The sequence below is a fragment of the Arachis stenosperma genome, chromosome 10 (assembly GCF_014773155.1).
Source record: "Arachis stenosperma cultivar V10309 chromosome 10, arast.V10309.gnm1.PFL2, whole genome shotgun sequence".
NCBI classification, from domain to species: Eukaryota; Viridiplantae; Streptophyta; class Magnoliopsida; order Fabales; family Fabaceae; genus Arachis; species Arachis stenosperma.
This window is the reverse complement of record NC_080386.1, coordinates 55,901,488-55,928,372: the sequence shown is the minus strand read 5'-3', so window position 1 is coordinate 55,928,372 and position 26,885 is coordinate 55,901,488. Positions and strand designations below refer to the sequence as shown.

General features: G+C 33.4%; 4 protein-coding genes across 4 annotated transcripts; 2 read left to right on the top strand and 2 right to left on the bottom strand.

Moving 5' to 3' along the window:
• Nucleotides 1–1,538: 1,538 nt before the first annotated feature.
• On the bottom strand, nt 1,539–5,489 carry LOC130957111 (protein FAR1-RELATED SEQUENCE 6-like). Its single transcript, XM_057884002.1, has 6 exons — nt 5,400–5,489; nt 4,159–4,218; nt 3,320–4,056; nt 2,832–3,232; nt 1,745–2,706; nt 1,539–1,652 (listed from the first exon to the last, which is right to left on the bottom strand). Exons 1-6 carry the CDS (start codon nt 5,487–5,489, stop codon nt 1,539–1,541), a joined length of 2,364 nt encoding a protein of 787 aa, XP_057739985.1.
• A 2,755-nt stretch (nt 5,490–8,244) lies between these two features.
• Nucleotides 8,245–9,190, top strand: LOC130955512 (thaumatin-like protein 1). The gene has a single exon (XM_057882384.1). It carries the CDS (start codon nt 8,301–8,303, stop codon nt 9,030–9,032), a length of 732 nt encoding a protein of 243 aa, XP_057738367.1. The 5' UTR covers nt 8,245–8,300; the 3' UTR covers nt 9,033–9,190.
• Nucleotides 9,191–9,993: 803 nt separating this feature from the next.
• Nucleotides 9,994–17,357, bottom strand: LOC130955753 (actin cytoskeleton-regulatory complex protein PAN1-like). Its single transcript, XM_057882710.1, has 9 exons — nt 17,183–17,357; nt 15,987–16,298; nt 15,785–15,886; nt 15,011–15,139; nt 14,509–14,829; nt 14,062–14,196; nt 13,530–13,593; nt 13,213–13,401; nt 9,994–13,106 (listed from the first exon to the last, which is right to left on the bottom strand). The coding sequence occupies exons 2-9, from the start codon at nt 16,062–16,064 to the stop codon at nt 10,420–10,422; spliced, it is 3,705 nt and encodes a 1,234-aa protein (XP_057738693.1). The 5' UTR covers nt 16,065–16,298; nt 17,183–17,357; the 3' UTR covers nt 9,994–10,419.
• A 7,549-nt stretch (nt 17,358–24,906) lies between these two features.
• LOC130957110 (uncharacterized) lies at nt 24,907–26,372 on the top strand. The gene is made up of 3 exons (XM_057884001.1): nt 24,907–25,446; nt 25,556–25,655; nt 25,768–26,372. The coding sequence occupies exons 1-3, from the start codon at nt 24,907–24,909 to the stop codon at nt 26,370–26,372; spliced, it is 1,245 nt and encodes a 414-aa protein (XP_057739984.1).
• Nucleotides 26,373–26,885: the final 513 nt, after the last annotated feature.

Sequence of the window (26,885 nt, the reverse complement as noted above, 5' to 3'; positions counted from 1 at the left end):
AATCCAGCTGGTGCGATCTTTGTTGGAGCAGAAAGAAGGACGTGTTCGCCGCCGCGACCGTCAAAGAAACAAGAAGAAGGTGGTGAAATCACCCTTCACAGCACCAAGCACAAGGTCATTGATGGAAAGATTGGGAGAATTACCTGTGAGGAAGACCCGGAAAAGGAGAATGCAATAGTTGTACTTAGTTTTCAAACAATACACTCAAATCTTCTTAGCTTCTTTTTTGTGTCCATGGGTTGGAGTTTTATTATAACAGGGTTGCTACATTATCATGGCAAAATCCATTTATATGGTTTATTTCTATTGCAATACATTTGGTTTTGTTGCATGTAGTTAACGATTCCTAAAAGCTAAGAGTAAGGAACAACAAAGGTTAATAACTATATTAGTTGTACCTAATAACAGACAACTCTTAAGTTTTATGAATAAACACCCGAAACCACAAGAAATAACCATACTCTATCCTACTAAGCCGACCATCCGCGATATACTACTAACACACCACTTGTAATACACAAAAAAAAAACAATTCGCAATCCACAGGCAAACATCAAACTGGCACAATTAGAAGATAACCATCCATTCAAGTAATAAATCAAACATCTGCGACGAACTAGTTGTACCTAATAACAAACAACTCTTAAGTTTGATAAATAAACAGCCGAAACCTATAGAAATAAACATACTCTATCCTAGTAAGCCGACCATCCGCGATATACTACTAACACACCATTCGTAATACCCAAAAAAAAAAAAACAATTCGCAATCCACAGGCAAACATCATACTGGCACAAATAGAAAATAATCATCCATCCAAGTAAAAAATCAAACATCTGCCTTGTACTAGTTGTACCTAATAACAGACAACTCTTAAGTTTTATAAATAAACATCCAAAACCAATTAGAAATAACCATCCACTCAACTAATGACGCGAACATCCACATTATAAATCCTGTAACTAATCACTAGCCATTCGTAATCCACATTTAAAGTAACCGTCCAGTAATATATTGAGGTGAACATCCACATTATAACTCGTGAATAATAACATTCCATTTGTCATACACACTAGATAACCATCCAGAAACAAATAGAAATAACAATCTACAAACCTTCTAAACTGAACATCCGCTTTATCTATCTTAGTTACTAAGAAAGTCGTTGTATATTAAAAAAATAACCATGCACAAGCCTAAGGAATTGAACATCCATACTATATGACATTTAAAGAATCAAAAACAAATAGCTAATCCGATAAGAAGTAACCATCCAAACACCAGAAAAATAACAATCAATAACCATAGTAAAGCGAACATCCTATACATGCCACTCGAAGTTAAAAGCACACAACATCCCAAATTTATTAAATGCTTAAAATACATATTATACATGCCATGAGAATACCAATTTCATAAATTTCTTATCATAGAAAACCTAAACAAAGAAAATGACCATGAAACAGACATTTTGAATTGTATGACCTAACAAAAGGGACTTCTAATATAACATAATGGATGCAGTATCGTAAACAATCTATGTATTGTCAAAGGAGTTTAAGAGCGACATGAATCCACCAAGTCCTTGCTTAGCAATCTGCTGAGCAGAAGCCTCCGAAGCTTGATTTGCAGCAGATTCTACACGAGTATCCTGAAACAAACAAGCTCAATCAAAACCAACCCACTATTGACGTAATAAAAACCATTGTAAAAGTGAAGCTTAACTTTAATTCCTATACATACCTTGCGTACACTCTTCCGCTTTTTCTGCATGGATTTTCTGATTGATTTATCCAACTCATATCCTAGCCTTTTGCCTTTTGGACGACCTTTAGTGGTTACCTTTGATGGGGCCTGAATGTCCTCTGTGCCGAAAATGGTTGAAGGGCCTGTGACGATGCTATTGTGTGCAGTAGCGACAGTGTTATTTCGCATCTTGCTACGGTAATCTACTAGCTTCGCCCTTGCATCCTCTAGAACATTATGCAGCATGTCTGCCTCATCATCACAGTCCACGAATTCCTGTGCAATATTGTAGAAATGTGCACACAACTCTCTGAACATGTTGTGGCTTTCATTTGAACGTCTAACATCGTGGCTACTCTTAATGTAAGTGTGCTTGCGCTTTATGTTCTTGCTCCAACGAGGTAAAACATAGTAGGAAGGTACCTCGTTAACTTTGTAAGATGAAAGTACTACAAGACAGTGGCAACATAATATACCTGCACTCTCGAACAAGTTGCAATCACATCGAACCTCGTGTGTCGAACGATCAAAATGGACGTCAAACGTAACATATCGAGTCGTCTCATAGACTAGTATTTCCTCTTCCACTTTTACCCTAGCGGAGTTGCCCTGTTCATCCACGGCACGAATAGTGCAATCAGCCTTCTTGCCAAACTCAGTTTGGACATCCCTAAACATCTCGTTGGTATACTCTTTTTGAAATCGTCTCTCGATGGCTGATCTAGTTGAACATGGGATTAGACCTCTCGAGTCTGCAGCATCGTCCTCCAGTTCCTTCGGCTCTTTCGTTCCTAGGACATTGTCGAACTCGTGGACGAATTGGACCAAACTAGTCTTACAATTTAAGTATCCACTAAAGAATGAGTGCATACCCTCACTCCTCTGCGTACTCCTCATAGAAGCCCAGAATTGACCCTTGAAAAAGATAGGCACCCACATGTGTCGGTCCTCAAACAGATCTAAAAAAGAAACGAACCCACCAAAAAATAAAACCATGCATAAGAACGTTTTTCCAGAACAGAATAGAATAACACAACAACATCTAAGCACTTCCGGCACAAAATTTTCCTAAAAAGACACAAACCTGATAGCCATCTGTTGTGATGTAAGTTGAACTCATCAATGAACTCAGCCCAATGATCCTCAAAATCCTCAACCGACTTAGAGTTCCATATAATGTGTTTCAACTCGGCATTCAACTCTTTCAACCTAGAATAACCTCCAAGCTTGTTGTGTATCTTTTGTGTTATATGCCATATGCACCACCGGTGTCGGGTATTGGGCAGGACCTTCTTAATTGCACCAAACATAGACTTGCATTGGTCTGTGATGATGCCTTTCGGTGCCGTTCCCATGCACTCCAGCCATTGTGTGAACACCCACTCAAAACTCAGGATCTCCTCACTGCCTAGCAGAGCGCAGCCTAGCAAAGTAGACTTACCATGGTGGTTCACACCAATGAAAGCAGCGAACGGCAATCCATGCCTAAAGGACGAACAACTATATTTAGAAACATGAAACTAATAAAAAATAATAAAATAATTAAACAATGAGAACTTAAATACATTTTACCGATTCGTGCTGTATGTGGTGTCAAATGAGACCACCTCTCCATAGTATTCATAAGATGCCCTACTCCTTGCATCCACCCAAACTGCACTCGTAAACTTGTTATCCTCATTTATATTCACTGCATAAAAGTAGTTCGGATTCAACTCCTTCATTCGCATGAAGTAATTCAGCATCTCCTTGACATCTGCGTTTACATTTGTGGATCGGAGTCTTGATGAAATGTAATTCCTGACGTCCTTCTCTGAGAAGCCCAAGTTTGAAGGCCCACCAACTTCATTGGCTAATGCTAGAAAGGTCTTGTTGGGTCGAATGCCCGCCTCATCATTAACCTCAATGATACACTTCGCATGCATTGTTAACTCCCTGTTCTCGTGGTAGTGCACCGCCTTCCTAGTTGAACACGGGTGCGAGTGATTTAGTTCAACCTTCAACAAGACCCAATCATGCTTTTCCCTATCGAACTTTGCATATATTCTTGCTCTGCATCCCACACCTGCCATTGTGTTCTTCCGTATGGGTGCCTTGACACGAGACGCCCGGAAACCCTCCCGATTGCAATGGATAGATTGGTTGACCGGTTGCTTTGTCATCCTGTCAAAATTTGTGGCCCTTATCTTACTTATGAAACCAACTTTTTTTGCATAGGTCGCATAAAAATCCTGCGCCAACTTCAAATGCTCAAACCGCATCCCAACTCTTGGTATTTCACCGTCAGCAAGGCAACTATGGTCTGGTAACTGCAAATCAGTTTAAAATAGACATCATTTCAGCCACACGATCATAAATGGTCTATTCAAACATGCGGTTAACGAAAAACAACAATAAAATAGAATCCTAACCTCATCAACAAGTTCCGTGTCATGACATTCCGACTCAGTAATTTCTGTACATTCTACGGCCTACAATCAAACATACACAACGTAAGTAGATACTATAATAAAATGTCAACTAAATAGATTTTATTAATACTATATCCAAAAATATGATATTAAAATTTATTAATATGGATGAATTCATCTAACGTGGAACCTAATGAGTTAGTATTTTGTTAACTATTATTTATTATATACAGAATGCATAAATCCACCACATATCAAGTATCACTACACAAACTAAAATAGAGTATTCTACTACCATGTAAACAGTCTCATTATTAGCTCCTATAATTTTCTTCCATATTTATCCAAACTTGTTAGTGCATGCATGGTTTTTTTGCATACAGATGGGGATTGTAACAATTTTAGTCGCAACCATGTGCAAAATTTTCATATTTAACACTAAACATATATTCAAAACATGTCAGGGTGACCTATTAAAGAGGTATTTAACAATTCATAATATCCAGTAAATAAATTTATAACTTCATCTTCTTTAGAATTTTTCACATGGTTCATTGAAACTAGATATAAAAACTTAACAAGAACCCAATCTGTAACTAGTAAGTAGTAACAACTAATTAGTACATTGTATTATAACATTCCACCACTCTAAAAATGTAATTGTTTTCACTTTTTAGGTAGAAAAAATTCAAACTAATCCTTTCACCGGATCATCCACTTATATATTACACTTTAACTAATAACCACAAGAATGAAAAAGAACACCATCCAAATTGTTCCGTTTGTAACAAAATATCATAATTGATTAAGCATGTTGAACTTTTAATAACTATGTATTTAACAATTCATAAGATCTAGTAAATAAATTTCTAACTTCATCTTCTTTAGAACTTTTCACATGGTTCATTGAAACTAGATATAAAAACTTAACAAGAACCCAATTTGTAACTAGTAAGTAGTAACAACTAATTAGTACATTGTATTATAACATTCCACCACTCTAAAAATGTAATTGTTTTCTCTTTTTAGGTAGAAAAAAAATTCAAACTAATCCTTTCACCGGATCATCCACTTATATATTACACTTTAACTAATAACCACATGAATGAAAAAGAACACCATCCAAATTGTTCCATTTGTAACAAAATATCCTAATTGATTAAGCATGTTGAACTTTTAATAACTATCTAATTTATATGAAAATAAACATACGTCTAAAAGAAACAAGATACATTGTTTACCTTGTCCAACTGTTCACTTTTTCCGTCGAACGAATCACCGTTAAAAGAAACTGGCACGAGACAACTCAGTTCAATGGAATTGTGCTCCATTAAAATGGTTGTGATATGTGCAGACCTTGGACTGCAGGGGCTGCACAAGGCGTGATCACAGTAACCAACGCTGGGCTGCACGGTGCAAGGGTTGACGGGTGTAGTGAAAAAAAAATTTTATCCACCTTGGGTGCTGCCGGACGTTGGAGCAAGGAGGCCTGCGTGGGTTGTGGGTCAGCCTTCTTTGTTGGGAAGCAAGAGATAGGAGATATGGTTAGAATATGAAAGGTGTGCTGGTTAATTAAATGGTTATTAGTATAATTAAATCCATTTTGACTTATCCTTTTAAATTTTGAAAAATAGTTACTAGTATAATTAAATTAATTATATTATTACTTAAATTTATGATTAATTTACATTTATAACCTTATTGTTCATATTGTTCACTGTGATTATTGTTCTCCTATACTTTTAACAAATGTCTTTAGGTGTGGGTTTGGGATTTTTGTCTCAAGTTATCAAGAATTTTAACAAATTTAAGTGAGATTGAATTTTTAAAAAATATCTATATGATGAGATATTTATATATTTATAGAGTAAAAATGTTAGACTTACCCTATAGAGTGAAGAGTTAACCCCACATTTAGAGTAATTATCGCAGAGGGATGATAACCAAAGTAATGAGAGAAGTGTTCAACTTGCTCCCCAAGTTGGATCCAATTCGAGTTCTAGGGGACCCAAAGAAAAATAGAGAAATGAGCATTATCGAATATTGTGCTTACATGTTCATATCACAACGACAAATTAATAATAGTTTTTACAAATAACAATTGTTTTTCGTTGTTTTTTGTGCAGTGGTTTTAAAATATTCAAATCTCATTTTGTAATTTAGTCCTACAAAAGCACATGGACTATACAATTATTGAACGTTGAAACTATTAAGGTTGATGATTTTACAATATGATAAATAATTATTTAATATATGTTATTCAAATCTCAGTCTTTATCTCAAAAGTTATATTATCTTAATATATAATTATTGAAAATCAACGGAAAAAAATCCATGAATTAACACTGAATAGCTTAATAGATTTTCATGCAAAAGTGTTGATTTTATTATTTGTAGTTGGTGCAAAAAGATAGATAACTACAATCCTGATATTATAATAAGCACTATAGCTTGCTTTGCCATTTTCTTTGTTAGGGATCGGATATGGCCTATATGGAAAGCTAGAGATTTTTTTTATAGAGAAAGTATGAGGAGCTAGGCCTAATTTAGATAAATAGTTTCATTAAGTTATTTTTAAAAAAATTATTTAAATAATAAATATTTATATTAAAAATAATTTATAAATAAGTTATTTTATGTTTAATTTTTTAATTTTAAAAGTGTTTATTTTAAGAGAAGAATGATAAAAAACTTTTTATTATGAGAAAAAATAATTTTTTTAACTTTTTCATCAGCACTAAAATAGCTTTTTAGAAAACTGCAATTTGGTCTTAAAAATTGTACCAGACATTAATACTATATATTTTTATAAGTTAAAAGTAAAAAAAATAACTTATGAACCTATCCAAACGGATCCTTAGTGTACAATGTGTACAATAAAATTATTATACACATTATACAAATATTTCATTGGCTCTCTAGCAGAATTTTTTTCTGTATCAGTGTTGATTTTTCTATATAGGAACTAGTTTACAATATATAAAATATATCTATCAATTTCATTCAAGGTGTATACTTATTTATTTATAAAATTCTCCTATTTTATTTTAAGAGTCACTCAGATAAAGACATATAAAACGTCTTTTTTTTAACATGTTTTTTAATTATTAAAATTTTAACACATATAATAGATTAAACTGTGTTATTTTTGTTAAAATTAGGCTAGATAAATTAATTTGATAAAAAAATAGTAAATCAAATCTTGAACTGATTTAAATTAATATTATTTTTTTATAGAAAATTACTACAATATCTTTATTATAGAAAATGACTAAAATATTCATATTATATATATATATATATATTAATTTTGAAAATTCTAAATCCTAGCCATTTACTTCTCTGATTAGAATTTTCAATATATATATATATATATATATATATATATATAAGGGTATTTTAGTAATTTTTTATAATAGGGATATTGTAGTTATTTTCTATAAAAAAATATTAATTTAGACTGATTCAAAATTTAATTTATTGGTTTTTCGGCTAAATTGATTTATCCAATCTAATTTTAATAAAAATAACATAGTTTAATAAGTTATATGTGTTAAATTCTAATTATTAAAAAATATCTTTTAAAAAAAATATTTTTAATATCTTTATTCGAGTGATTTTCTTTTATTTTATATAAAAAATATCTAACTAAATCCAAAAATCTGAAATGGTAAATAGATTCAAGTTGTAGATTCAGAAATTTATACATTTATCAAGTTAAACTATTTATGACACTACATTTTTAGGTACAATTCTTCTCTAAACCTTGCATAACATGAAATATTTCTGCGCCAAATTGCTGTTCATAGTAGCTCCCATTTAAGTTTAAATGTATTTTCCTTAAATTTACTTCTGCTAAGTTAACCTTTATTAGGTTTATTAATAACTTTCTGTAAATCCATTACAAGTATATCCATCCAGTTATATATAAAAGTCCAAGTAGTTAGACTTTTGTCTGTTTATCCTAATAGCCGCCCCTTCATTCGTTATTGAATCTTAGCTAACGCCTTCATGCATTATTAAAAGTTAGCATGATAGAATCCACTCAATAATATAGTCTATAAAACCCCATCAAATATAGCAGCACTCTTCTACTCACACACACACACTACAATCAATTAAGCCCTCACAACAAAGGCTAAATGGGTTACTCACTCAGCCTCTCACTCTGCTCCATCCTCATCTTTGCCTCTTTTCTCACCTTAGCAAATGCAGCAAACTTTGAGATCGTCAACAATTGTCCCTACACTGTCTGGGCCGCTGCTAGTCCAGGCGGAGGTGTGCGCCTGGACCGAGGCCAGACATGGAACCTTTGGGTGGCACCCGGCACTACCATGGCCCGCATTTGGGGTCGCACCGGATGCAACTTTGATGGCAATGGTCAAGGCCATTGCCAGACTGGAGATTGCACCGGTGGACTCCAATGCCAAGGCTGGGGTGTCCCACCCAACACCTTGGCCGAATTCGCATTGAACCAATATGCTAACCAAGATTTCTATGACATCTCAGTTATAGATGGATTCAACATTCCCATGGACTTCTACCCTCTAAATGGTGGGTGTCACAAGATCAGCTGCACGGCCGACATTATCGGACAGTGTCCTAACGAGTTGCGAGTACAAGGAGGGTGTAACAACGCTTGCCCGGTGTTCCACAGCAATGAGTATTGCTGCACCGATCCGCAAGCTAGCTGTGGACCCACATATTACTCGAGATTCTTCAAAGATAGGTGCCCTGATGCTTATAGCTACCCTAAAGATGATCCAACCAGCCTTTTCACTTGCCCTGCAGGTTCTAACTACAGGGTTGTGTTCTGTCCTTTGGGGTCATCTAAATTTCCTCTTTTGATGCCTGGAACTAGGAGCATTCAGTAGAGAATGTGAGAACAGATGCTGCCGTGGCCTATTATTGACTTAGAATAAAAGATGAAGTTTCTTTGTTGAAAACTTCATTCTGTGATGATAATAAGCTCTTAATATGTTAGTTGTGTTTGTTTTTCTTGGTGTGTAATAGAGTACCTATGTTGAGCTAATGAGCTATGCATCCCTTTTTGTGTCGAAAATTATGACCTACGGATAGCTTCCATTTTTCTTTATTTGTTTTGTAACTTTTTGCCTAACAAATATATCTCTGGCAGATTCAGTGAGGTGGACTCCATACTTGAAAATTGAAAAATGCCTAACTATATGAATATGATGAACACAAGTTGATGCATAAATTAATTATCATTAGTCAGTAATCTTTTTACATTGACCCTTGACATGAAAGATTCTTCGAATAAGTATTCTGATGGATGGAAAGTACCTTAGAGACTAGTACAAGTCCCGAAATACAAGTTCAAGAACAAAATTAGATAACTATTAACTTCAAATACCACTTTGAGACTCGAATACATACCACTTTGAGGCTTAACTCTATCAAGCTGTCACAAAGGGTACATTGTCAAACAGTATCTGCTGCATAGGACAAACTAGACCTATTTATGGGAGAGTTCCAAATTGAATGATCAACATTACACCTGAAGAAATACGTTATCTAATTTTTATATTTTACAATTTTAAATCTAATTTTTATAATTTACAATTTTAAATAAGAATAAGATTCATAATTAGAAAATAAATATTTTCTTAATAATGCAGGAAATCCATGAAACATGTATTTTGAAAAAGAACCATGTTTGAGAAATGCGAATTATTATTTATCTTTAATATTCGAATAAATGAATTTCCGATAGTTAATATTTGAATATTTCAACTAAAGTTATTTTAAGATAAAAATTGTAAAAAGGCGATTGCATTTTGTTAGAGATAATTAATACACAATTTTATGCTATTTTTTGATAGGGTCGCACACTCGGACCTCAACTCTTTCTTTTTCTTTTTATCTTATACCAGTTTAGAAATAAAAAATTTATTTGTAAACTTTTTTTGCCATATCATCCAACATTTTCTTGGCCGCTAAGGAAGACTTGCGTGTTGCTCAATGCTCGGTCCTAGACATAATATGGAAACTTCTCCTATGATTTTTAACCTTGGAGGCCTTATCATCGCCCCAAAAGTTGATGCTACAATAACCTGGATGTTATCCGCAGATTGCAGACAATAGTACAATACAATACATCATGTCTAAGTTCATTTTTCAGAAGGTATTCACAAACCTCGACCAGAAATATTAAGACAAACATTGGTCTTGTTGTCTACAACAATAGAGTCAGCCATTACCAATCATAATTAGCTACTTAAGCTCATGTTTTGCGAGTGTTTACCTTCTTTGAAAATTAATGTTGTACTGAGAATAATGCCTCTGCGCATCGGCTCCTGTGTGCTGCTGGCTTGATTTTTCTTCGGGGAAGATTGAAGAGTTCATCGATGACTGTTGTGATGACTGTTGTGTCGGGGGGAAGAAAGAAGGGCTCATTGATGGCGGTTGTGCCGGCATGGGTTTATCTGCTATGTGACTTAGGGAGAGGAAGGGCTGGCTCATTGATGGTAGTTGTGCCGGCACAGATTTCTCTGCCATGTGACTTAGGGAGAGGAAGGAAGGGCTCATTGATGGTGGTTGTGTCGGCACAGATTTCTCTGCAATGTGACTTCGGGAGAGGAAGGAAGGGCTCAATGATGGTGGTTGTGTCGGCACAGATTTCTCTGCCATGTGACTTCCGGAGAGGAAGGAAGGGCTCATTGATGGTGGTTGTGGCAGCATGGATTTCTCTGCCATGTGACTTCCGGAGAGGAAGGAAGGGCTCATTGATGGTGGTTGTGGCGGCACGGATTTCTCTGCCATGTGACTTCGCGAGAGGAATGAAGGGCTCATTGATGGTGGTTGTGGCGGCACGGATTTCTCTGCCATGTGACTTTGGGAGAGGAATGAATGGCTCAATGATGGTGGTTGTGGCGGCATGGATTTCTCTGCCATGTGACTTTGGGAGAGGAAGGAATGGCTCAATGATGGTGGTTGTGGCAGCACGGATTTCTCTGCTATGTGACTTCGGGAGAGGAACGAAGGGCTCATTGATGGTGGTTGTGGCGGCATGGATTTCTCTGCCATGTGACTTCGGGAGATGCTGGAAGATCCGATTTCTGGTAATGCCGAGCCACCATTTCTCTGGTCATGTCGGTTCGCATGTTCCGGGAAACATCCATGCCCCGCCATATTTTCCTCAACTTGGATATCTCCCGTGAGAGTCTTAAATGCAAATTCTAAGCATGGGTCTGACCAAGTGTCCATGAAGGAAACACAAAACTCTCTTTCAGAGTTATCACGGTTTGTAGCTTCTGTTCCAGGCTGTGCTTGTTCTGCAATAGAATTATCCTCAAGAATCTGTTCATCTTCTGTGAATGGGTCGTCAAAAAAGAGTGTGTTTATATCAATTTGCGTCATATTCCCAGCTTCAACATGTAGAGATTGTCCCCCATCAGAGTTCCTTGTTATTTTGCCTTCATCACCGCAAGTCACACTACTTGCAAATGCAGGATCACTTTGATAGGATGTAGGGTTGGATCCCAACTCAGGTTGCCCTTGCCCTAAGCATTGTTCCGATGGCCGGCAAACTGGTGCATTAAGCACTTCCTTGATCTGGCAATGATTGTTGTTATCGGCAGCAGCATCACTGCTCTTCTGCACTGCATTCTCCGACAATTCCTCATTTGGTGGGTCATTGACATCAAGGGTCACAACAGGCACATTGGCAGCATCAACAGTCACCGAACCAGTGAGAGTCTTAACTGCAAATTCTACACATGGATCCGACCAGTTGTCCCCAAACTGTACAGGGAACTGTGGCTCTGATCTCTCATTAATACTTTCAGCTTCAGGCCCCCGTTGTTGTTCATTGGGAACAGTTTGTGATTTTTGCAACTCATCACCATTCGATGATTCACCACATTTGCTAGTTTTCAACATGTCAGATGCATGAACAATAAGGTTGGATGATTCTTCCCCAGCATGAAGCTTCCCGGATGCTCCATTAGTTAAAATCTCATTTGCATCTGGTTTATTCTTACCTGATTTTCTAGTGGAATATTCAGGTGCTGTTTCAGTAGGAAGTACCTCGGGATCATGGCCAGAAAGTCGCTTAGACAATCGCGTAGGCACTTTAGGCTCTTTCTTCTTCTTGGATTTACTTGAATTTACCTTGGGTTTTTTGTCACTGTTGCTTCCTGTATCATTCTTAAACACATCATTTTCAGGCAACTTATCTGTTTCGGAAATCACTATAGGTCTGTTAGCAACTGAATCCTCTGCAGGTAATGTGCCAGTGAGGGTCTTAATTGCAAACTCCAAACTTGGGTCAGACCAAGAATAATGGAATGCCAGAGATTGCTCAAGTTCTGATTTCTCATCATTCATTTCCTCATTTTTACGTTTACCCAGTTTATCTTTGGTTACAGGCAAGGTTTGGGGGTGTTTCCTCCCTCTGGTGGATGACAATCCATTCATTGATCCATGTTCTACAAGCTTCAGCCCTGCCTCACCATCACGTGAAAGCAAGTTTGTATTGATCCCACTTTTAGACTTTTTGCTTTTATTATATTCCGGAGCTCTTTCATAGGAGAGGGAGTTGCTCATCAGCTCAGGCTCAGATCCAGCAAGTCTTTTTGATGCTCGCCGAGGAACCGAAGGCTCTTTCTTGTTGCTGGATTTGTTCAAGTCAGAACAAATTTCTCCACTTTTAGCAATCTCACTTGCAAGCAATTTGGATTCTTTCAAAGAGTGATCGTCAGCGGCCAAACCCTGACTACCTCTTCTCAAGTTTCTTCTTGGAACTTCAAGACACTGTTCACTGGTCAGGCTGTTAGTCAATTGGTCAGGTTCTGCTGCGGCAAGTCTCGGCGAAGACCGGTGAGCCACACTGAACCCCCTGTTTTTTGATACAGTAGGGTTACTGTGATTCTTCTTACTAGCATTTTCAACCACATTGAGAACATCATTCTTATTTTGCACATCATCTGCACGATTTAAGTGGAACTCTAGAATCAGCAGGGAACTTTTTTACTCTTTTGAAGATTTTTCCCATTTTTCTGAAGATTCAATTTGAACAAAATACCAATATACCTGGATGAGACATTTTCTTTGTTTTGGGAGGGTATGCAACTCCATTCTTTAACGATTGAATTTGGCCAATAGATTCCCCTGTAGGAACAAAAGGAGCCATCATTCCAGAAGACACCTCCACATGTTGCCTTTTTTCTGAGCTGTTAGCATCTGGCAATTCTAAGCTGCTTTCATCGGATATTTCTTTGCCTGCAGTAACAAGTTTGCAGTTGGAAATTTTAGATGTAAATGGAATATACTTTTATCATTATGATTTGAATTAACTTGTGGCAAAAGTCATAAGCTGATTCTAAATATAATCATCAAAGATTTCTTACCAGCAAAAAGTTGTCGGTTAATTCCAGACTGCTTTATTTTCTGCTTTTTGACTGTAGATGCCGGCTAATTTGAACAAAAAGAAAATTCACAGAATTACTTTCACCTTCATTTCTCACATTGAAAAATGAACTTCAGATTTGTTAAGAGGAAACAAAATACAACATACTAATAGGACCCTTTATAAGAGGAAACTATGCAAGTAGGCAAATTCTAATGATGGAAACTTATCACTTGCTAAAACTAAGTGGGAGTCACAGTTCATGAAAGATAATCTTAAAAACTACCAAACTCCAAGTAGACACTTTTAAGTTTTAACAGAGCAGCACAAAGATAACTGAAATAATTATGTGCATGTAATTATCTTCTGATAAGATTATTTATCTTTGTCAAGGCAAAAACTGTTTTATAAGATGACAAAAATTTCTTCCTTCCTTTAATCTTTAAATTGCATGCAGTTTGGACAACTAGAAATTAGGCGTACTCAGACAGCTAGGATTGTAGAGTAGCACAAGTTGAGAAAGCAAGGCTTACAGATAATTTATCTTCATCTTGGATTTCCCGTTTAAATGGTTTAATCGCACACGAACTTATATCTCCAGACTCGAGATAGCGCAGTGCATCCTTCTTGGAACGGAATACATATCCACTCTCTGGATCTATATATAACTGTCAGGATATAACCCAGTCAAAATCTATATAAGCACTAAAAATTTGAGAGAACTGTTAATGCAGTGTATTACACAATAATAATATAATAACCAATGTCCACTTCCATGAAGGGGAGAGTGAGGGGGAAGGGGGGAGGAGGGGGGGGGGGGGGGGAAGAAGAGAACGAGTTACTCTAGATTTGGTGGGAAAAAGCAATACTACAAAAATGTCCACCACCACTTCCATACTTAAAAAATAAGAGTTGCACTTTGCAGTGGAGCTGGGAAGCAAAGCATGAATCTCTATCAGGCATCAAATGAAAATTCATACCAAATCTTTTCTATTGATTTTGCTGTTCTTCCTTTCTTTGACTTCTATTATCCAGCCAGGTGGTAAATCCTCAGCTGTGGACTTCTCAGTGGTGGACTTCTCCACCCTGGGCTTCTCAACTGTGGACTTCTCAGCTGTGGACTTCTGAGACCTGGGCTTCCCAGTCGTGGACTTCTCACCCCTGGGCTTCCCAGCCTTGGGCTTCCCAGCCTTGGGCTTCCCAGCCTTGGGCTTCCCAGCCGTGGACTTCTCAGCCGTGGACTTCTCAGCCATGGAATTCTCAGTCCTGGATGTCTCAACCATGGGCTTCTCAAGTGCATCCTAAAATAAAACAATCAACACACCAAACATTGAAAAGCTACATATGGGAAAACTATTCATCTAAGATAATTTGCATCTTCTAAATTCTAACAATATTCAATAGGCTAAATAGAGGCTCACAAAGATAATGAAGTTCACAAATAAAAACTTGAAGAAGAAAAAGAAAACTAGAGATACAAACATTGTTTGGAGAATGGATGGTATTGGATTCCTCCTTTCTGGAATTGCAGTTGTTGCCCTTTATAGTTTCGAGATACCGTAACACTTCTAATTTGGAGTAGAATTTCTTTCCATGCGGATTAATGTAACACTGCAACAATAAACATGGATACAATACTGTGGGCAACTAAAACAAAACAACATCTTGATACTCCAACTGAAGAGTAGAAGAAAACAAAATGCACTGGATACAGAATTACGTGGTCACATCAAGTGGAGATTGTAGCTTTTGTCAATGAATACAACCATTACAAGTAATTTGTGAGTGGTCTCAAATGATATGTCCCAAACTCAGTTCATACCAATTAAGGACAACTGATGAAAAGCCAGGCACATAGAACAAAATTACAGTTCAACCAAATGCTAAAGTTATGATTGTAATTAAGAATGAAGTGCATATTTTAAGCATATGTCTGGGTGATCGCATGATGTTCCTGCCATGAACAATGCAAAAACTGAGCAGTTTAAATAATGAAATTATGAGTGTATAGAATCTGTGTTTCAAGGCCAGATATCTTAAGTGTGAGCAGGTTATGACTTGCAGAATCAATGATGCATCTGCGGGAATGTTAAGATGCCAACGACCAGCAATGAGACATTTAGGAATCATAAGAGGTTAATACAGCGATAATAAATAAATAACATGATAGAAGATGGTCAAAATGAAGTTGCCATTTTCTAATTGGCTGCAAAAAAAATATCCAAAACATTACTTAAAAAAAACTTTAACTACCACCTTATATCCCTGTCCCATAGCTGAACCGCTTTTTCGAGTTTTGAAATCCACATTCCAGCCATCAGGTAGCCACTCAGGACGCTCAAATGTTTTCTCTACAATCTGAAATTGTCAAATATCAACAAATGGTAAGCGATAAGTACATGGCAAATGTGGGGAAAACAATCAGAAAAGAAGAACGGAGAAAGGAACATTGACTAACCAGTTTAGAACCAGACTTTGTGTTACTGCTGATCTGTCTATTAGTTGCTTCAGACTCTTCAAGTTGGGTTTCTCCCATTTTAATTAAGGCAGGTGATGTCTATGAGAAAATATAAGAAATTTTTTTTTCCCTCCACTAAAATTTGGAACAGTTTTCAGGGCTCAAAATATCTTCCTCGTTTCCATTATTCATTATTTATAACCCTTCCTGCTTGGTTTATTGCCACAAGAAGGAAACATGAGGCATATAACAGAAGCTGAAACTTGACCTCCTCCAAGATAGTGGTTGAGCTAACCTCCAGTATAACATTACCTGAGGCAGAAAATTGCTCCTCAATTAGAGGAAAAAACACTAAAAATAATGAATGAACATCAAAACAAAGATGCACATTAAATAGATAATACTACCCACTTATAGTGAACAATTATGATATAAAGATCTTGATAGGATGAGTTATGACTGCCCCCCTATTATTTTGGCTGGAAAGTAATTCACAGATAGTACAAGGAGCAATTTTGAAACAGATGTCCCACCAAATTCAAAAAAAACCTTTTCTTTTCAAGGGAGACAAAAAAAGGCCTGGATGACCATGATCTTAGCCTCTGCCCTTTGGTTTGGTTGGGAAAAAATTATAATGAAAGAGGAGATGAGGCATATAATAGATAATGAATCCAGCAACAAACACAACAATACAAATAAAATTTGGTTCAGCTCCAAACTTTATCTCCTATACCAATTCTACAAACAATCAAAGTACATATTTGTTTTTCATGTCAGCTCAGGGAATGTGCACTTTGTCCATATAACAGCTTCAAACAATCAAAGTACAGAGTCACAACTTCATAGATTTTCGTTGACCGTTATTTTGGCTATTCAATTCAACTTAGGGAAACCGAAACACCATTTTGGGTCAATCAATTCATTGCAATTATTTTCCCTTACCAAAAACAGCAAAGAAATAAAGAAATTAGATTTGAAATCTAGGGTTTTGGATTACATCGTTTAAACAAAAAAATGAGCTGACCAGCTTCTCTTATTCTAATACCCAAGCTAGTTTCTGTTTTTCTTTGCCAGTTAACACATATAGTGAAGAAGAATTTCGCCATGGATGCATCAATTTCAGCGGAACAAGTGGGTTTAATAGTCAGAGTCCAGAGAGCAAAATCGAAATAAAGAGTGGTGAATATTTGACTCACCTTAGAAGAAAGTTATAGATCCGAGGAGGAAAGCTCCGATGACGGTGGTGTTGGGAGAATCGGCATTGAACTATTTGAGCTTCGGACTTTTCGGGACTGAGAAGGTTGCTGTAATTGATACCGTAATATCTGCATCGAAGATGCTTTGTATTTGTCTTTGTTTATAGTGTTTTTTTCTTACTTTATTTCTTTTCTTTTTTTTCTTTTTTTCCTTTTATATTAGCAGAATTCACGAATTACATTGGGAGCCACGTGTCGTGTTGAAACCCACTTGCTGGTTAGCACCTTCACTCTGTGTTTGGGTTTGTGCCGGTGAAATTGCATTTGGTTCTGTGTACTTTAATTTCAACTAAGGCAACTTAAATGATAACCATTAATTATATTATATAATATATTTTAATATTATTTATAAATAGATAATATGCATATTAATATTAAATTTAAAGTATTTTATATTACAAATATTTTATAAAATATTTATTTAATAATTTTTATATGAGAAAATCTATGAGATCAGCAATTTTATTAAAATCTAACAAGTACTTAATCACTAAAAAAATAAATAATTCTATATCATTAAATGTAATCTCACATCATTAAAAACACTAATAACGACTAATTAATAGCTACATATTACAAAACTTGATGGGTCTCTAAGCACTCCTCTTCTATTCTATCTATCTATTCTATTATATAAAAATCGGATGTCTACACTTAATGATAAAACTGACGTGGCATACTTCGAATAGTGTTTTTCAATTTAATTATTTTAACTCATTCAATACAATTTATTGCACTGACTTAATTATATCAACTAATTAATATAATTAATATAATTTATTATAATTTATTATAATTTATATTACTTAATTAATTATGCTACATTAATTATAATTCATTATATTAGTGAATTAGTTTTTTCATTTATAAAGTCTAAAATAAAATAAATAAATTGTTATTTATTCTAATTAAATTTATTTATACTATATATGAATTAACGTTAATTTATAAAACATAGAACTTGTGGATTGTGATAAAAACGCAAATCAGAAAAAAAACACATACAATTATAAAAGAATTAAACCTGTCATCTTTATTTATTTTTAACCATCGTTTTAGATTTTAATTTTTTTAAAATCAGTGATAGTGGAATTTTATTGATACTAGATAAAATTATAGAAGAATCTACGAAGCAGTATAAATTATTACTCTTTCAATCAAATCATACCGTATATAAAAATAAATTAAATTAAATAAATCGAATTTGCATTTCTATATAAATCGAATTGAATAAATTTGATTTAGGTAAATGCGTAGTAAATTGAATTCATAAGGTTCGAATTATATGCAACTTTTAAATAATTATAATGATATGGGTATTTTATATAAAAATTAATACAAAAATAATTTAAATTCTGTATAATATTTTTTTGTATTTATGAGCTATTAAAAATGAACGAAAAATTATTGTATGAAATTTGAATTTTTTTTTTATATGGGCTGTTATATAAAATACTAATATCATTATAATTATTTATTTTGAAACTGAGTACAACTAAGATTTTACTAACAATTTTAAATAAAATATTTTTATAAAATTTTAAAATTTTTTATTATAAGCACATTTTGTAATTATTATAAATAATTTTATAAAATTTAAAAATGGCTTAAAAAATGTTATGAGTAAACTGTCTGACAAAAAAATTAATTACAAAACTGGTTGAATATGTGATTAATCGATGAACCGTTAAAATTTGTCAGTTTTTTTAAAAGATTTTCGGTTTATTAATAACTCCTACAAACGGTACCTTTTTTACTTAAAAAAAAAAACTGAATCCCTAACGATTTTTTTATGTAAGTTTCATTTTCTTTTATCAGATAGATTAAAGTTTGTTAATTTGGATACTAATTTTTATTATTCACTTAATCTAATTATCCAAAAAAATTATTTTATTATTTATAAAATAAATTTAAAAATTATATGTCACGAAGAACATGCAGTACTACCTTTTAAAAATATATTATTATTATTATTATTATTATTATTATTGAAACATACCATAAAGTTGTATTTAATTTTTAATACATGATCCAATTTTTAATATTTAAATTTTAAATAACTAAAATTATTATATGTTGAAAATTTTGTCCTTAACTAATTTTTTTTGTTATACATTGATTAAAAAATGTGATTTACTAATCACTTCTAAATTCAAATTTAAAAATTGTTGTGCATGAGTGTGTATTTTTAATTAATTATTTAATAATATATAATATAAAAATTAATTTGCTTAAGACAACTATATTTAAATTGATTTGGCTTATATATATATATATATATATATATATAGACTCCTTTTAATTAGATTATTAATTTGTAAATTAAAAGTCACTGTTAATATATTTTTACATATTTAAAAATTAAGTTTTTTACTTTTTAAGTAAAAAATGATACCTTATAAATTAATCAATAAATAATTAGTATTGTAAGTTAATGGATATTTAAAATTTAACTTCAAGATAAGTATTAAAATTTGAAAATTTGTATTTGTAGCTTATTGTTGCAAGAGAAATACATTATAGATAATTGACTTAACAACGATAATGTATCCCACTTTAATTACACAATCCAAGGTTGTAAGGTTAAGACGAAGGATAATTTTGGCAAGAAAACAAAAAAAACTTGATAATAATGAGTCTACTTTTTTTGTGCTTCTAGTAAAAAAACTTGATAATAATGAGTCTACTTTTTTTTGTGCTTCTAGTAAATGTTCTTGTGAAATTTTTTTAATTATTATTTTTTTATCAGAAATACAGTTTAAACTATCATCATTGTTGAGAATATTAGCGAAATAGTTTGTACTATACATAATTTTTTAAATATTTTAATTTAGTGATTGAAAAATTGTGAATAACTATTCATCTTTATATTTTTTTAAAAAAATTCATATTTAATAAGTTATAAATTACATAAAAACTATGCAATCTTCATGTACTATTTAGGTTAATTAATTATTTAATATTATTTAAAATATATTTGTCATAATTTAAAATAATATACTATTTAATATAAATTAATACATAAAACTCTATACTAATTGGGAAAATATAAAATTTGATGCTTTTGTGTAGATCTATTTAACTCGATTTAAATAAATTAAAATTTATAAAATTATATTTAAATTTAGAGTTTTATTTATTATTTAAATTAAATTGTATTTATTTTTAAGTCATGACTGGTATATTTTAAATAATATGATATAGATAATCATTGATTTAGTTTAATAATTTAAAAAATAATTCAATAAAACTAAACCAATACAAAAAAAATTTTAACTACGAAAGTATACTACTAAAATTGTATAAAATCAAATATGATATTAGTTAATTGAATAATTATTATTTGTGTTTCATTTATTTTTCTTGACTTAACAGTGTCGAATAACAACAATAATACAAATTTTGACGTACATAAAAATGTGCATCATATTACTACAAGTCAAAGAACAGTGTGTCGAGAAACTGGTACCTCATCTAATATTCCAGTTTACAATCCAGTGAAGATAAAGATGACATTTTTCTCACTGTAATTGACTTATATTTATCTAAATTTAATTTATATCAGTTTAATGACGAAAATTTTCTATATATTTCTCGTTACTCATTCATAGGGAAGCAACTATCTATGTATGGTGTACACTGTGCCTCGCATGGAATTGGACAGAAAAATACTCCTCCTAATTATGTAAGACCTTCTACATCAGAGATAAGATCTAAATATTTAACTCTACGGACGGACCCCTCATTAACAAGAACTCCACTATCCGTGTTAACAAATAGTACGTATAATTAATGATTGCCAAATGATTCATACACCAATATTTAACAAAAAGTATACTTCATCGGAAATCATTTATATAACATAGATTTATTACAATTCTAGCATACTCCAGTGTACAAGGACCCGCCAATAATCTAACGGAAGTCGTTCCGCAAAATCAGTTTCCATCACACTGCGGTTCCCACAGATCGTGCCTAACAGAAATATAATTTAGAAAAGATGATCATCATTATTATATTCTTTTCTTTCTTATAGTGTCTAACGTTTAATTGAATAAAATTGAACTTTTTGTAAAGAAGTTCTACTATAATTGGGGTGCAAAAAAGTTAATCTTCCTTTGTTGTTGCTTCGGTGACTATTAATTTGGCACAACTTTATGAAGATGTAAATTTATTGACTGTTAAAATGCACCCACCAAGCGGTGACACACAAAGTGGCCAAAATATTGACCATTTTGTTGATGATGAAGGTAATTTCTCATTATATCAAGAATTTAAGTTTGTAGTTTGCAAGAAATATGCATTATTAGTAATACATCAACATATATGTTTGCATTTTTTATAATTTTTATTTATTATAGTTTTGAATGGTTATGATGATTCAATGTTGGATGGGATATGGAAGATAATTTTATACCATCCTCAGAAACCTTAGACGGTATATAAAAATTTTATCTGTATGTTTATTTGCATCTTTGTGTACATCATGGACTAAATTACATCGGTATGACAACTGAGTATCTAAAGAGAGTTCAATCGGCAGATGTCTGGGATATAGGAAATCCTATTTATCAATGTCAATACTGTAAAGCATGGATGTGGCCTACAGAAAGGCTTGCTAAATCCAAATAGTCGCTCCAACCAAAGTTTTCATTATGTTGTATGGAAGGAAAAATTGAGCTTCCTCTACTTTCTGTGCCTCTTGATAAGCTCATTCAACTTTATACCGGAGGAGATCAAAGAAGTATTCATTTCCTAAAAAATATAAGAACATTTGATTCAATGTTTTGTTTTACATCAATGGCCGAAAAAATTGACCGTGGAGTGAACAATGGGACTGCTCCTTCAATTTTTAAGCTTGGGAGTCAAAACTACCATAGCATTGGTAGCTTACTTTCTCTTGATAGTTTGCGACCAACATTTGCCCAACTATATATCTATGACACAAAATGAGATTGATAATCGAATAGGCACACTTTGGTAATTTTTATGCAACCAGTCAAACTTTTTAGTTATTTCTTATCTATGAGAGAAAATAACATAAATTTTATTTTTTTTTTTCGCAGTTCCAATGAAGCTATAAATGAGCGGGATAAAAAAATTGTGGCAATATTAAGAAACATGCTAGACAAATATAATAGTTTGGCAAAGAGTTTTCGCTATACAAGAGATAGGTACCAACAGGAAAATTGCACAAACATAAAGCTTAAGTTGATTAGTAAAAGGACTACAGATGGCAGGACATACAACTTGCCATCTGCATCTGAAATGGCTGCGTTGATTGTTGGCGATGTCAAACAACTTAGCAAAGATAGAGATATTATTATAGAGAGTCAATCTAGAAAGTTCCAGCGGATTGATATTTTTCATCCATCTTATTTAGCCTTGCAATATCCATTGTTGTTTCCGTATGGGGAGGATGGATTTCATTTGGGTATTATAACATCAGATTCTATCTCTGCTAGGCCTACAAAGAAAAATAAAACAATCACTTTGCGACAATTCTTTGTTTTTTGACTACAGAAAAAGACGGGTGAATCTCCGTTAATTCTGAGATCAAAGAGATTATTCCAACAGTTTCTGGTAGATACCTACACAATGGTGAAATCAGAGAGGTTAAAATTCTTTAGGTGTAAATAACCACAGTTGAGGGTTGATAAATACAAATGTTTATATGAAAGTCTTATAAACGAGGATGTAGATGCTGCAAGGCTTGGCAAAAGAATCATTCTTCCGAGTACTTTTACCGGTGGACCTAGGTATATGATGAATAATTGTAAAGATACATTTGTAATTTGCAGATATGCAGGATATCCTAGCTATTTTATCAGCATGACTTGTAACCCTGAATGGGATGAGATAAAAAGAGAAGTGACTCCCATTAGATTGAAGGCAGAAGACCATCCTGATATATTATGTCGAGTTTTCAAGATCAAGTTTGATTGATGACCTAAAAGAGGGAAAAATCTTTGGCAAAATTTTGGGATATAAGTCTGTGTTTATACAACGCTTTACTAAAATCTTATGTTGTAATGCTTTGCTCATTTGTCTTTTTCAATTTTCAGACATTTGCACTGTAGAGTTTCAAAACAGAGGGCTTCCGCATGCAAATATCCTTTTATTTATGAGTAACGAGTTTAAGCCACAAATACCAGATGACATAGACAAACATATTACAATTGAGATTCCTGATGAAAATGAAAGGCCAAATCTACATGGAGCTTTTCAAAATTACATGGTACATGGTCCATGTGGTCCGTACAAGAAGAATTCACCTTGCATGAAGAATGGATCCTATTCAAAGTTCTATCCTAAAGAGTTTAGACAGCGAATACTCATTGATGAGGCCGGGTTTCCCAAATATAGGCGTACTTATAATGGTCGAATAGTGAAAAAAAGGGAATATGTACTAGACAATAAGTTTATTATTTCGTATAATACAAAATTATTGCTCAAGTTCGGGTGCCATATAAATGTGAATACACATGCCAAACAAGTTCTATTAAGTATCTGTTTAAGTATGTACATAAGGGTAATGACCGCGTAACAGCTACTCTATACAATGCTAGTGATTCGTCAGAAGCTACACAAGTTGTTGACGAAATTAGGAGTTACTACGATTGTAGGTACATTTCGGCATGTGAGGCAGTCTGGCGTCTATTTGGATACGAAATCCAAGAGAAAGAACCATTTGTGATTAGCCTTCCATTCCATTTGGAGGATGAGCAACTTGTGGTTTATGGTGAAACTTTTAATGTGAATGATATCGTCGAAAGAGCAATATCTCATAAGTCCATGTTTTTGGGATGGATGGCGACGAACATGTCATATCCCTATGCTCGAAGTCTGACTTATGCTGAGTTTTCAACTAAGTTTGTTTGGAAGGACGATTCTTCAAAGTGATTTCCTCGAAAGAAAGGCTTCGCAATTGGAAAGTTCACTCATGTACCTACAGGTAATGACGAGTTTATATTCAATTTTGATCTTACTTATTTAATGATTTAAATTTAAAATCTTAACAGCCTGTACTACACGTCCAATTTATTCGATTTATCTACACTAGAAAATAAATGTTCAAATAACTTTCAACAGTTATAATATGTAGATTATACAATTTTTTATTTTTCTATATTTTTTAAGAAAATTATTCTTATGCGGATGTGTAACTATAATAATTAAAATAGCGTAACTTAATCCATTTAACAACTTAAAAGTGGGATTTTAACCAAATTTTTTGCAACAAATACCGAAGAATATTACCAACGACTTCTCCTGAATACTCAAAGAGGATGTATGAGTTTTCGAGATATAAGAATAGTAGGAGGAACAATTTATGCTACGCATAAAGATGCATGCTTTGCCCTTGGACTCTTGCAAGATAACAAAGAATTCATTGATGCAATTAAGGAAGCAAGCTTATGGGTCTCAGGATTATATGTTAGGAGGTTATTTGTCATTCTATTAACATCCAACAACATCTCAAGACCAGAACATGTCTGGAAGAGATGTTGACATGAACACTCAGATGATATTTTGTATCGACAGAGAGTCGTGATGACATGAGGGGTGGGTTTTTATTAATTACAATGATAAAAGTTTTTTCTTATTGATCATTTTTAGTTTGATTGAATTTTTATAGTATCGTATAATATGCAGAGTTAACAATGTCAGATGATGAGATTAAGCAGTTGTGCTTAGTGGATATAGACAAGATCTTACATTGCTATGGTAAAATCTTGAAAGACTATCCTCCTATGCCTTTAGCAACTAAAGGTGATAGTTCTTTGTTAACCGAAAGGGTTATTAGGGAAGAGCTAAACTTTAGTAGGGATGATTTTAAAAAAAATGCCTCAAACATGTTAGCCATCGCAACACCTGAGCAGAGATATGCATTTGATAAAATTGTTACAGCTGTGTATTGTGATGAAGGGGTTTTTTTCTTTGTATGTGGTCATGGGGGTACTGAAAAAATATTTCTTTGGAACCTTATGTCTGTTGAGATTCGCTCAAGAGGTGATATAGTGTTAAACGTTGCTTTGAGTGGTATTGCATCTTTACTTCTTCCCAATGGAAGAACGGCACACTCAAGGCTCAAAATACCGCTGAATATAACTGAGGATTTTGTATGTAACATCAAACCTAGTTTTCCTCAAGCAATGTTGCTGTTAAAAGCCAAACTTATAATTTGGGATGAGACTCTAATGGTTAGTAGGTACTGCTATGAAGCCCTTGATAAATGTTTTGGTGATATAATGAGGTGTTCTCCAACATATAGCAAAAATTTGCTCTTTGGAGAAAAAGTGGTTGTACTAGGTAGAGACTTTAGATAAATTTTTCCTGTCATTCTACGAGGATCGAGACAAGATATCGTCATTCAACCATGAATTCATCTTACCTTTAGAAGTTTTGTCAGGTGCTTAAACTAACAAAAAATATGAGACTCTCTGTAGGGACGACTGCTTCAGATCAAGATGAGACAGAGCAATTTGGTGAGTGGTTATTGAAAGTTGGTGATGGTCTAACAGGTGACAATATGGATGGTGAATCTGAGATATGTCTTCCAGGAGATATTGTTATTCCTTCTTTGGACCAGGCATTTGATGAGTTGGTTCATTTTTCTTATTCAAATATTTTAGAAAACATGTCCTCAAAGGATTTTTTCAAAGCAAGAACTATACTGGCTCCCACGCTAGACATAGTTGAAAAGATCAACAACCATCTGATGGTTATCATTCCTGGAGGGGAAAAATTATATCTTAGTTTGGATTCCATTCGTATGGATGAAGGGAATATAGAGAGTCAACTAGATCTCTATGGTCCTGAATTACTGAATAGCATAAATTACTCTGGTTTGCCTCCACATAAATTAATACTCAAGGTTGGTGTTTCGGTGATGTTACTGAGAAATATTGACCGATCCAGTGGTCTTTATAATGGTACAAGGCTACAAGTAAGGAAGCTTGAAAACCATGTCATAGAATGTGAAGTCTTAACGGGTAACAATATTGGTCATATTGCCTTTATTCCAAGAATGAATATGGTACCAACAAATGAAACCGTCCCAATTAGATTCCAACGAAGACAGTTTTCCATAATAGTATCGTTTGCTATGACAATTAATAAGTCTTAGGGACAAATTTTATCTCATGTTAGATTGTACTTGCCCAAATCAGTTTTTACACATAGCCAACTATATGTGGCACTTTCAAGAGTTAAGAGTAAGAGATGTTTAAAAATTTTACTTATGAATCACGTAGGAATGTCTGCAAATTTAACCATCAATATTGTTTATAGAGAAGTCTTTGAAAAAATAGTATTCTAATATAAATATTTTAATTTTATTTTAAATTCTGTATAAGTATTATTTTACCTTAAAAATATAAAATAATTATTACTCACTTTTTTAAGTTAAACTTTGATTTTGATAATAATTTTATAAATTTCTTAAAATAATAATTATTTTATATTTTTGTTTTAAATATCGAAGCATATAATTTTTTTTACTTTTATAAATTTTTCCGTGCTAAGCACGGGCTCATACACTAGTTGTATATAATAATATAATATAATTATTTAATAAAAATATAATACAAATTAAATTATAGATTATTATTTTTTTGAATTTAAATTTATTTATATAAAA

Bases quoted from the DNA above. Each gene is read 5' to 3' on its own strand.
- LOC130957111 (XM_057884002.1), bottom strand. From the start codon at position 5,489: ATGGAGCACAATTCCATTGAACTGAGTTGTCTCGTGCCAGTTTCTTTT. The intron at 4,219-5,399 runs GTAAACAATGTA...GTTTGATTGTAG, and splicing joins AAAGTGAACAGTTGGACAAG to GCCGTAGAATGTACAGAAAT. The intron at 1,653-1,744 runs GTATGTATAGGA...TGTTTGTTTCAG, and splicing joins AGCGGAAGAGTGTACGCAAG to GATACTCGTGTAGAATCTGC.
- LOC130955512 (XM_057882384.1), top strand. From the start codon at position 8,301: ATGGGTTACTCACTCAGCCTCTCACTCTGCTCCATCCTCATCTTTGCC.
- LOC130955753 (XM_057882710.1), bottom strand. From the start codon at position 16,064: ATGGGAGAAACCCAACTTGAAGAGTCTGAAGCAACTAATAGACAGATC. The intron at 15,140-15,784 runs GTGGTAGTTAAA...TTATTGTTGCAG, and splicing joins CTATGGGACAGGGATATAAG to TGTTACATTAATCCGCATGG. The intron at 14,830-15,010 runs GTTTGTATCTCT...GTTTTATTTTAG, and splicing joins CCATCCATTCTCCAAACAAT to GATGCACTTGAGAAGCCCAT.
- LOC130957110 (XM_057884001.1), top strand. From the start codon at position 24,907: ATGTCAGATGATGAGATTAAGCAGTTGTGCTTAGTGGATATAGACAAG. The intron at 25,447-25,555 runs GTTAGTAGGTAC...TGGTTGTACTAG, and splicing joins TTTGGGATGAGACTCTAATG to GTAGAGACTTTAGATAAATT. The intron at 25,656-25,767 runs GTGCTTAAACTA...ATGGTCTAACAG, and splicing joins ACCTTTAGAAGTTTTGTCAG to GTGACAATATGGATGGTGAA.